We start from the raw sequence: 11,661 nt of genomic DNA, 5'->3' as shown, positions 1-11,661 counted from the left end.
AACAAACCTCCTAATGATAACAGTATTTATTTCAAAAATAAAAAACTGAAAATGCACTGTTCCACATTATTATGCACAACAGAGTTAAAACATTGTATAGGTTGTAAAGAACTGAAAATGGGCATTTGCTGAATTTGCAGCATTAGGTGGTCATATTTACTGAAATCTAAATCTATTTCAATCAAAAACATCCTAACTGGGCAAGTTACATCTTACCATAGGACCCCTTCTTTGATATCGCTATCACAATTCTTGCATCCATTGAATTTGTGAGTTTTTGGAGAGTTTCTGATTGAATTTGTTTGCAGGATGCCAGAATAGCCTCCCAGAGCTGCTGTTTTGATGTGAACTGCCTCCCACCCTCATAGATCTTTTGCTTGAGGATGCTCCAAAGGTTCTCAATCTGGTTGAGGTTAGGGGAGGATGGTGGCCACACCATGAGTTTCTCATCTTTTATGCAGATAGCAGTCAATGACACAGAGGTATTATTTGCAGCATGAAGATGATTTTGCTACGGAAGGCACAGTTCTTCTTTTTGTACCATGAAAGAAAGTGGTAAGTCAAAAACTCGACATACTTTGCCGAGGTCATTTTAATACCTTTAGGGATCCTAAAGGGGCCAACCAGCTCTCTCCCTATGATTCCGGCCAAAAACGCCACCTCCTTGTTGTGGTCGCAGCCTTGTTGGGACATGTTCCATCCACTACTCCATATATCTGGACCATCCAAAGATGCACAACACTCATCAGTAAACAAGACTGTTTGAAAATGAGTCTTCATGTATGTCTGGGCCCACTGCACCCGTTTCTGCTTGTGAGCATTAGTTAGGAGTGGCCAAATAGTAGGTTTATGCACAACTGCAAGCCTCTGGAGGATCCTACACCTTGATGTTCGCGGGACTCAAGAGGCACCAGCAGCTTCAAAAACCTGTTTGCTACTTTGTAATGGCATTTTAGTAGCTGCTCTCTTAATCTGATGAATTTGTCTGGCAGAAACCTTCCTCATTCTGCCTTTACTTGCACAAACCTGTCTGTGCTCTGAATCAGCCTCAAATCTCTTCACAGTACAATGATCACGCTTACGTTTTCGTGAAATATCTAATGTTTTCATACCTTGTCCAAAGCATTGCACTATTTGACGCTTTTCGGCAGTAGAGAGACCTTTTTCTTTCCCATAATTGCTTGAAACCTGTGGCCTGCTTAATAATGTGGAACATCCTTCTTAAGTACTTTTCCTTTAATTGGGCTCATTTGGCAAACTATTTATCACAGGTGTCTTGAGATTCATTTCAGTGATCCAAAGAGCCATGAGACACAATACCATCCATGAGTTTAATTGAAAAACAAAAAACTGTGTGTTTATGACACTTACATACAATTTGCATAATAATTTGGAACGCGGTGTATAAGTGATACAAAATTGTCTGGGAAGGCTGAAAGTCAGAAACCCCTCATATTTAGGTGTGCCAAATTATTCGGCAAGTATTTTCTATCCAGATAAAATGAGCCAAGAAAGAGATTGAACTCAGACTAAAATTTAAAAATTATTCCATGCGCATGAGATGGATGCAGTACTAATGTAATAATAGAACTGGGCAGAGAAATGCTCATTGGGTTAGCAGAGTCATAAGAAATAGGTGGAGAAAAAAAAAGACACATATTAACTGCAAAAGAATGAATAATTAATGTCAAGAATTAGGTGAGAAACCATCAGAAACCATTAAGTCTCCAGCGACATCATTTTCCAGAGCTGAACCTTCCTGGAGTCTACAGAAGAGCAATGTGTCAGGTTCTCAGAGACTTTGTTTGAGTACAAAATCCTACATTGACACTCACTTAATAAGAATAACATGCTGAAGTGTTGTGAGATCCATTAAGTAAGTCTGTGAGCATCTGTTTTTACACCAGAGTGAATGCTTGTGGGTACACCTATGTGCGCGCTTCTGTTCATAAGGTTCTTCCATGTAAATGTTTAATAGTGTGTGTGGGGAACCACAGCCCCATCCCGCAAGGCATGAAGCAGACATGGAGGAGACCCGGACCCCAAACATTCGGAGGCCCCCCGTCCCAGGAGATCCACCGCAGAGACAACCGCGGCCCCCACCCAGAAAAGGGCAGATGAAAGCCCGGAGGGGGTCATCCGGCCGCCACAACGCAGACGACCCAGGGGGCCAGAGTGGCAAGCCCACAGGCTCCGCCAGCAGCCGGCCACACCAGGGCAGGCCGGTCCCTGGGCCCGGAGATCCAAGGGCCCCTACCCCCCCCCCTGCCGGGGCCCAGCAAAGCCAGGAGGGCCAGGCCCCGCCAAGCGACACATGGACATAGACAAACATGCACACATATACACATGCATACGTTCCCACCCTCATGCTCACAAACAAATATTCACACATTCGCCCCACATGTGGACACACAAAAATGGATACGGTACCCACACTCACACCCCCCCATTTGTACTCTATACTCTTGGATCCAGGCACCACCACCCCCAGAAGGGCAATCAGCCCAGACCCCAACCGGATGGCCAGCTCATCGTCACAGCCCCCAGCCCCTAACAGAGAACAGGGGTGTGAGAAAAAAAAAGGGAGACCCCATGCTTCACCTCACCCGCTCAAATGTAGTGTTGGTGTGTGTTGTTCTAAAGTGCTTTAAAACGGGACGGGAAATACACTAACCACCCTCCGCCGTCTCATGTCAGCTCGGCCCCTCCCAAGATCCCTCAATGTCTATGTGCATATGAATAATGTGTTATAAATTCTAAATTACTAATTTGTACTCTTAAAATTGGCTAAGTTACATTTAATTCAAATTAAATAAAGAAGTAAAAATCAAGTAAAACATTCATGTAAAAGTTTACAGTATTACGTAGAACCCATCTTAAAGCATAGGCTAAGAAAAATTATATATTCCCCAAAGCTCAAGGAAAAGTTGCATTATTACCATAAAACTCCATGGCAATTTAATTTAATTTAATTTAGATGGCAAATATTCTGATATTCTCTGGCGTATGGTCCTTGTGCTCACTCCCAGCAATTTTGCATCTAATGCTACTGGTAGAGACATGGCTATCAGTCCCTTAATATGTACCTCAGAAATAACAATTCTGGGCCGCTCAAGGTTGCCAGATTCAAAGTCAAGTGTGTTGTGTGCTGATTCACCAATCACTGACTCACCAATCACTTGTACAACCTCTCAGAGTCCATCCAGCATGTGGAAAAGAGTCCTCCTGGCTTGAGAGTGCACTTAAAAATCTCCTGGGAACAGGTAAACTCTTAAAAATTAGAAAATGATTCGATTAAGCAAATGGGACAGCCGTGCATGAAGCCTATCCAATATAACACAACAAAACACAAGATGATGAAAGAGAACTTTGAGTAATGAAATAAGTATGAAATAAGTAATCAATAAATAAAGCAATGCATTCAAAAACAACTATTTGTCTCATGTAAAAGTTAAATTTCAGTCAACACACTCAGCTCGTCATAAGACACATTTTGTTCTAACAAGCTAAAATAGTCATTTTTCTTGAGTCAAACTTAAAATCATTACAGAATAATTCATATGTATATTTGTATCAGTAATGCATAAAAGTAAGGAAGGTCAAATTGTATGTTATAAGTTTTTAATTGTTTTTAAAGACAGAAATATTGCAACTACACAGCCACCATCTTGGTGCTTTTGATCCACAAAAAGCAATAGTTTTTTGGTTGGTCACACCACAAGGTGCTACTGTGGCTAAAGGTCTAAATAAATAAATGTCATATTAAATAAATCTGGAAATAAATAAATGTCGACACAATGCATAAATAAATACGAAGTAGTAAATGTTAAATAAACTTGGAAAGAAACACTTGTGGACATTGACATTGTCATAAATAGATTCATAAATAAATGAAATAATCAATTAATAAATTAGGAAAAATAAAATTAACAATACAGAAATATGTAAATAAAATTATAAATATTACAATTTGTAAATATTTGTAAAACAATATTTTTCTCATTTCTTTATAAACATTTCAATATGTATTTCTCCAAGAATAAAACTCTGAATACTATTGTCATGTTTTATTTTTCGAATGTATTTCCTTTTGTAAATGCCTTTGCACTTTATGGAGTGTAGACACAGACGTGTGTGAATAGGACTTTTATTTTGATCTGGTGGTGTGACGTCATAAGGCTGAGTCGCGCTCCTGCATCAGTGCAAAGATCAGCAGAAGAAAGGTTTGCAGTCTTAATACTTTATAGTGTATAAATTAATACAACGCGTTCAATCTGTTTGAAATGGCTTAAAGCGATGTAAACGTAATAATTATTAAATGCAACTTTGTAATATTTTATCTAATAATGAACGTTATTTTGTGTGAGTAAAGTGCATCCACACAGCGCCTGATTTCTCTCTGTTAGTGATTCAGATCAGAAACACGATTCCAAACTCCGAGTCAATTGAATCGGTTGATTCACACAATGATTCACTGTGTCGAATCGCCGCTCGCTGAGAGACCTCCTGCTCAAAACACTGAAGACACAACGAGAACAAACTCAAACAATGACAACTTTTACAAACAACTGCAAATGTTTTTGTTGTTGTTGTAATGACAACCTTAAAATACTATAGCTATTTTTAATGATTAATGTATTATACTAAATGTAATATACTAATAAATAAAAACCTGACTGAATAGTAAGTTAAAATTGAGTGTTTGTTAAATCAGATCATTTAAGTCCATTAATATCACTCTGACTCCCTACTAGTGCACTGACCACTGAACTAGAGCTAATTGAAATGCACACAGAGATTTATTTATTTTATTTATCTGTAATTTTTTCTTATCTTAAACAGGACAAAGTTTCCTAACACAGAAAAAAGCTGCTCCTCGTGGAGCAACAGAGATCCCTCTGACACTGTTATAAAGATGGCATTTATCAAAGAGGAGAATGAAGACATGAAGATTGAAGAAACATTCAGAGTCAAACATGAAGATACTGAGGAACAAACAGGTTGGTTTTCATTCTCAAAGCTGAACTATCCTGTGAACCTCTACATTTTCTCAATTCATTTGTTTTTGGCCGGTGTTTTCTACTTTTTTTGCCCTTCAGCTTTCTTTTTTGAAAGGCCATTTTCTACTCATAGTGTTTTTTTGTGTGTTTTTTTAAACAGCATTTAAAGAATTGTCTCATTTAATTTTAAAATGTTAATGTTCACTGTTAGGATTGAGTAACATTCTTCAAATGAAACAGGTACATAAAGGTTGTGTGCATGTGGTCAAATGACGTTAGTGAAATAAAGCGTTTTATTTTCTACATCAAATTACATTTACAAAAGTAGTTTTAAATACATAAAAAACATCATAAATGCAAGTAAATTGTCTACTTTCATATTCATATTACTTTCATAGTAACTTTTGTGACAATAAAATGTATACTTAGCACTCTTTTAAAAACAGCTGACAGAAGCTCCTGCCACGCCACTCACACAGTTTTCCATTAGATTACATTATATAGCATTATGGTATCGGATAGAATTAAATTATTGACATGATAATGAAGTGGTTTCCTTCTTCCTCGATTGAAGAAACATTTTTGAGACTTGGGTTTTGATACCAAAAGAATAGACTTTATTGCCGAAACAATCAAGCCGAGCAAACTATGAGAACAGGCTCTGCAGTCTGGTCATAGAGAACTAACTTAGCTTTGTCGAGGCAGGGTTCTTATACCTGCCTTCTCACGCACACATGTCATACTGAATTACTGGGGGGTCCTTAGATTTACCAATATTATTATAAACAGATGTTCTTCTCCACCATGGACCAGCTAGAGGCCCCTAACATAACAAATTCTTCCTCACCCTGGCCTCTCTAGTGGACATGGCCTAGCTAGTGTACCTCAACATATATTTTGTCTATTGTCAAAACAAACCATATAGCGTCATCACATGAGGTCCACCATATGTGACTTTTGCAATGTTTGCACATTCCATTCTCCTGCAGGCCCTTACACCCCCAGAAAGATACATGATTATAATAGTGATGCATAAATGGCTATAATCATATTGATTATACTTGATTCTGATTAATAAAAATCTTCTTCAATAATCGTAATTAAATCGAATTGTAAAACCAGTTGGGAGTTGGAGAATGAGAATGAGAATTTCCAAAAAAGTGGACTGTTCCTCTAATAGTGTTTGAGGGATCCTAAGTAAATGAGGAGTTAGCAATATTGAGAACGGTTTCTCTCTTGCAGTTGCTTAGTGGATATAGAATATTGTTTGTTTTGACACTTCAAATGTTTTGATGCCTGTTATTTTGTGCCATTAAAATGAGGTTAATTTTTATTTTTATTTTTTCACCCTAGACCCAATGGCACTGAAAGAGGAGAGTGAAGTACTGAATGAAATAGAAGAGAAAGATCATGATTTTATAAATAGACAAATATCTTTTAGCTGTTCACAGACTTCCTCAATAAAAAGGGCTCAAAAGACAGAAGATAAGCTGTACACATGCCAAGAGTGTGGAAAGAATTTCACTCGCCTTGGAAACCTTGGTGTCCACATGAGGATTCACACTGGAGAGAAACCTTATGCGTGCAAACAATGTGGAAAGCGTTTCTGTCAGCAAGGAAGTCTTAATGTACATGTTTTAAAGCACACTGGAGAAAAACCGCATACCTGCCAACAGTGTGGAAGAAGTTTCTCTCACCTTGGAAACCTTGGTGTCCACATGAGAATTCACACTGGAGAGAAACCTTATGCGTGCAAACAATGTGGAAAGCGTTTCTGTCAGCAAGGAAGTCTTAATGTACATGTTTTAAAGCACACTGGAGAAAAACCATATACCTGCCAACAGTGTGGAAGAAGTTTCTATCAGAAAGCAGCCCTTAGTTGCCACATGAGAGTTCACACTGGAGAGAGGATTCTCACCTGCCAACAGTGTGGAGTAAGTTTCACTCAAAGAGAAAGCTTTAACAGACACATGAGAATTCACAATGGAGAGCAGTCTTACACATGTGATCAGTGTGGAATTAGTTTTGATCAACAAGAAAACCTTAAAATCCACATGAGAACTCATAGAGAGAAATCCTACACCTGCTCTGAGTGTGGAAAGGTTTTCAGTCAAAAGCGAAACTTGGAAGACCACATGAGAATTCACTCCGGAGAACAACCCTACACATGCCCTCAGTGCGGAAGTAGGTTCAATTATAAACGACACTTGGAAGAGCACATGAGAATTCACACTGGAGAGAAGCCTTTCACCTGCCAGCAATGTGGAAGAAGTTTCAACCAAAAAGGAAACCTTAACAGACACATGAGAGTTCACTCTGGAGAGAAACCATTTATATGTGGTCACTGCGGAAGGAGTTTCAGAAAAAAAGCATCCCTTAAATGCCACATAGATTTTTCACATGTCAAAGAATGAAAAAGACTTTGTAGGCAGTGCTGGTGATAGTGAAAAATAATGAATAAATTGAAAAGGGGAGGAATTAAACAGTATAGTGCAATTTTAAAGAGGAGTTGAAATGAGCAGATGAGATGAGATCAATTGTGTGAAAGAACTTGAAGATGGAGGATTGATGGTAATATGTATTCGTAAATAACAGAGGAATAAAGTGATAACAATGAAAATGGTATGTAAGCAATGATTCTTATTGCAATCAAATAAAATATGGGTTTCTGAAATAATGACTGGAGTCCCATTAAGTGTAAATATGGGAATACAGGAGGAGATGTAATAGAAGCCAAACGCTTACAGATGATTAGAGAGTATTGATCTTTTTCTTGGGCTCTCATAACCTAATTTTTTATTTAGATTTGAGGCCAACTCATGTAAATTAACTTCCCTGTTGGCTTTGCTTGCTTCTCCTCTTTCAATGTCTCCTCTTCTTCACTAACATGTAGTTACAAATTTAACTCTGCTTCAACATTAATGCCATTACTGGAGAATCAAATGTTTCCCTCATCTCTTACGGATCCTATTTTCAAGCAGTGGCATGAAAAAGACCTAAAAAGTTCTCAAGACCTGTATAGAAATGGCACATTTTGTAGTTACATTCAGCTTTCTTCTGACGTGGGGTTGCCAGGATCTCATTACTTTCGATTCTTGCAGGCTAGACATTGCTCTACTTTATTTTCCGGTTTTCCGTCTCAGCCCCAGGTACAGTTATGGGAAGAGTTACTGCAACTTAACCCTCAACACAAGTCACAAATTTAAAAAATCTATGGTTGTATTTTAAGCTTAGATGATTATTCACTTACTCAAATTAAAACAGCGTGGGAGTGGGTGTTGGGAGAAAGCTTTGAAGAAGAATGGTGGCTTAGTAAAGGCTAAAATATCAAGTTGTTTAGAATCAAACTGAGACCAAATCTTTGGTACCCCAAAAATGGCAAAATCAGGGCACACATCTATATTGACCTGTAACACCTTAGACATAATAGTAAAATAATTAATCCAGTAATTCTGCAACATAGGAACACACTCTAGTACATAGAATACGCTCTAGTACAATTTGTGCTCGTCTTAGCCCGATAAAATTTAAAGTATTTCATAGAATACATTTCTCTAAGGCCAGGTTATCTGTTATCTTTCCTAATATCGAAGACAGATGTGAAAGATGTCATGCATCTCAGTGTAATTTGAGTCATATGTTTTTTACCTGTCCTATGTTGCAGAATTACTGGATTAATTATATTACTATTATGTCTAAGGTGTTACAGGTCAATATAGATGTATGCCCTGATTTTGCCATTTTTGGGGTACCAAAGATTTGGTCTCAGTTTGATTCTAAACAACTTGATATTTTAGCCTTTACTTCATTGTTAGCTAAGCGCCGTATTTTACTCCACTGGAGATCACTAACGTTGGGTTATTTTATTTACCTAGACTATTGACACAAAAATAAAAATACTACGTTGCTGGTTAAAAACAAACCTGAAATATTTAATAATAAAGAAAATAAACAATAATCAAAGAGAATTACTTAAGAAAACAAAAAAAGAGACTAAATGAATTTATAAAAGGCTATTTTAATGCAAAATAAAAATACAATTTGCATTAATAAATGTTAAAATATACATGTATGTGTTTTTGTATGTGTGTGTGTGTAGTAAGACAACTTTCTTCTTTATAAACTCATGAATTTTAGATGTTTAACAAAGTGGCACGAGTAAAGATTCTAATCTAAGTAGTCTGACTAATTTCCTCTTCATATAAACCCATATTAATTTCAAACTCATATAACATTTAAGATATACATTTTTATATATATGTAAATCTGACAACTTTCCTCTAACAACCCCCTATCAAGTCACAACATTTAGAAAGGGTTCTATACATTTAACTGACAACTTTTCAATTCATATAAACCCATATTAACTTCATAAACTCACATTGTAGATGCATATAAATGTATGTAAATATCAAGTCACAACATTTCAGAAAGGGTTCTATATGTAGGGTCTTTTTCCAAAAATTAGCATAGCTGCATAGCTGCAGCTGTAACAGAGCTGGCAACCCAGATCACAAAACTCTAGTGACTTCGTGATTGGTAGATAGCTGGGGTCCGTTCTTCGTACCTCGCTAACTAAGTTAGCTGGATTTGATTGTTGACGATTTTGCGTGATCTTGGATCGCTCGGTTCTTCGAAGCTTATCCGGGACTTGCTGTCATAGCAACAAGTGCGCAAGCTTAAACCTGCTCTGGAGCAGGTTTATTTCATGTAAACAGGATTTAGTCTGCGCTCTTTTGGCAGGTTATGATTGGTTGAAATGGCGAGGTCACATCTGATTGGTTAAAGAGCACGACTGGCGCGGACTGACTCACGTGGGAAAAGAAAAGTGTCTTGCAAGAAAGTGCTTATAAATATATGTGAATATATACTACCGTTCAAAAGTTTGGGGTCAGTACATTTTTTTTTTTTAAGAAATTAATAATTGTATTCACCAAGGATGTATTAAGTTAATAATAAATAATTTACATTGTTTTATATATATATATATATATATATATATATATATATATATATATATATATCAGAGGTTCCAAAAAATATTTGGCAGCACAACTGTTAATATTAGCCAACATTGATCATTCTAATAATAAATCAGCATGTTAGAATGATTTCTGAAGGATCATGTGACACTTAAGACTGGAGTAGTAGCTGATAAAAATTCAGCTTTTCATCACAGGAATAAATTCTATTTTAAAGTAAGTTAATATATATATATATATATATATATATATATATATATATATATATATATATATATATATATATATAGTGGTGGGCATAGATTAATTTTTTTAATCTAGATTAATCTAGATTAAATCTTGAAATTAATCTAGATTAATCTAGATTAAAATGGCTAATTTGAAATCTGCCGAAGGCATTCAGAATATGTGTGCTACCCAAATAATGACTAAAAGTAAGTCTTTGAGAACGGGTTTCTCAAGCCAGGTGGCGCATTAGACCAGGCGCTCATCTCCTGCTTCCAAAGTGCATTACAAACTGCTTGACGATTGCATTTACAACACAATTAACAATACAAACTTGTGTAACAAAGTACTTCTGCGCAAAAGGCTGTACGACGTGCGCGTTCCCGTAGAATACACAGGCGCGCGGGTATGGATAGCCTATCTGCGTGCATAGTCTATCAATAAACTGCGTTGCTTTTAGAAGCGTCAATTCAGTTGTTGCATATAGTTTAATGTCTTTATTTCGGGATTATCCAAGTAAATTATAACTCAAACTTGAGATTTTACTGGGGCACAGCAGATTTTCACTGGGGCACGTGGCCCAGTAAAAAGGGTCTAGCGACGCACGCACCTGCCCTGAAGCGGCTTCATAACTGCATCCATGTCTGCGCGTCTCATTTGATGTGGTCATTTCACAGAAGTTGAAGACTTGTTCTCGCCCCCTACAGTGCAATTCAACTAGATATACGTCATCCGCGCTAAAATATCAAAGTGAAAGTCATCATATCTTGCGTAGTTTAGACCCAGCTCCCAACCCAACTTTGAGAATAGATTAACGGCGATATTTTTTTTATCGCGCGATATGAGTCTCACGTTAACGCAGCACGTTAACGCCGATAACGGCCCACCACTAATATATATATATATATATATATATATATATATAAACATTATTTTATACTGAAAAAAAAAACATTTTGCAATATTACTGTTTTTTCTGTATTTTTAATCAAATAAATGCAGCCTTGATGAGCATAAGAGACTTTTTTAAAGACTATTACAAGTCTTACTGAACCCAAACTTTTGAACGGTAGTGTATAAAAAAAAAAAAAAAAAAAAAAAGACCTATCAAGGAAAAAACATGTAATATGGGCAGCATTAACGCATTTAATTTGTTCACTACTTTTTGCCAGCCCTCTCTCCTCGCCCTTGCGTTTTAATTAAACTCTGAAACTCCTAAAATCCCTCAATAAAGAGTTCTTGCTCTGCTGCATAAAAATACTGAGCGCGCTCCTTTGTCATGTTCGCCGACCAATCAAAGAGTTGCCGATCAATGTTTCTACTATCGATACGTAGCCCCTTTTAAGCCACCCAGTGATCTCAGATTACTTCATCCAGCTATACTGATCATCAACAACAGGTGCGTTCGGAGAACCGGAATAGCGAGCTCATAGTTAGTGCGATGATTTGATCTT

General features: G+C 37.0%; 1 protein-coding gene across 1 annotated transcript; it reads left to right on the top strand.

Moving 5' to 3' along the window:
- Positions 1-2,417: 2,417 nt before the first annotated feature.
- LOC141326016 (uncharacterized) lies at positions 2,418-7,602 on the top strand. The gene is made up of 3 exons (XM_073834726.1): positions 2,418-2,566; positions 3,196-3,263; positions 6,354-7,602. Exons 1-3 carry the CDS (start codon positions 2,418-2,420, stop codon positions 7,412-7,414), a joined length of 1,278 nt encoding a protein of 425 aa, XP_073690827.1. The 3' UTR covers positions 7,415-7,602.
- Positions 7,603-11,661: the final 4,059 nt, after the last annotated feature.

This window comes from Garra rufa, chromosome 2 (assembly GCF_049309525.1).
Source record: "Garra rufa chromosome 2, GarRuf1.0, whole genome shotgun sequence".
In the NCBI taxonomy this organism is placed as follows: Eukaryota; Metazoa; Chordata; class Actinopteri; order Cypriniformes; family Cyprinidae; genus Garra; species Garra rufa.
The sequence above is the reverse complement of the archived record's forward strand: the minus strand, read 5'-3'. Positions and strand labels throughout refer to the sequence as shown.

Excerpts from the sequence above, each read along its gene's own strand:
- LOC141326016 (XM_073834726.1), top strand. The coding sequence starts at position 2,418 with ATGGATACGGTACCCACACTCACACCCCCCCATTTGTACTCTATACTC. Across the intron at positions 2,567-3,195 it reads GCCCCTAACAGAGAACAGGG|AGTCCATCCAGCATGTGGAA; the intron begins GTGTGAGAAAAA and ends ACAACCTCTCAG. Across the intron at positions 3,264-6,353 it reads TAAAAATCTCCTGGGAACAG|ACCCAATGGCACTGAAAGAG; the intron begins GTAAACTCTTAA and ends TTTTCACCCTAG.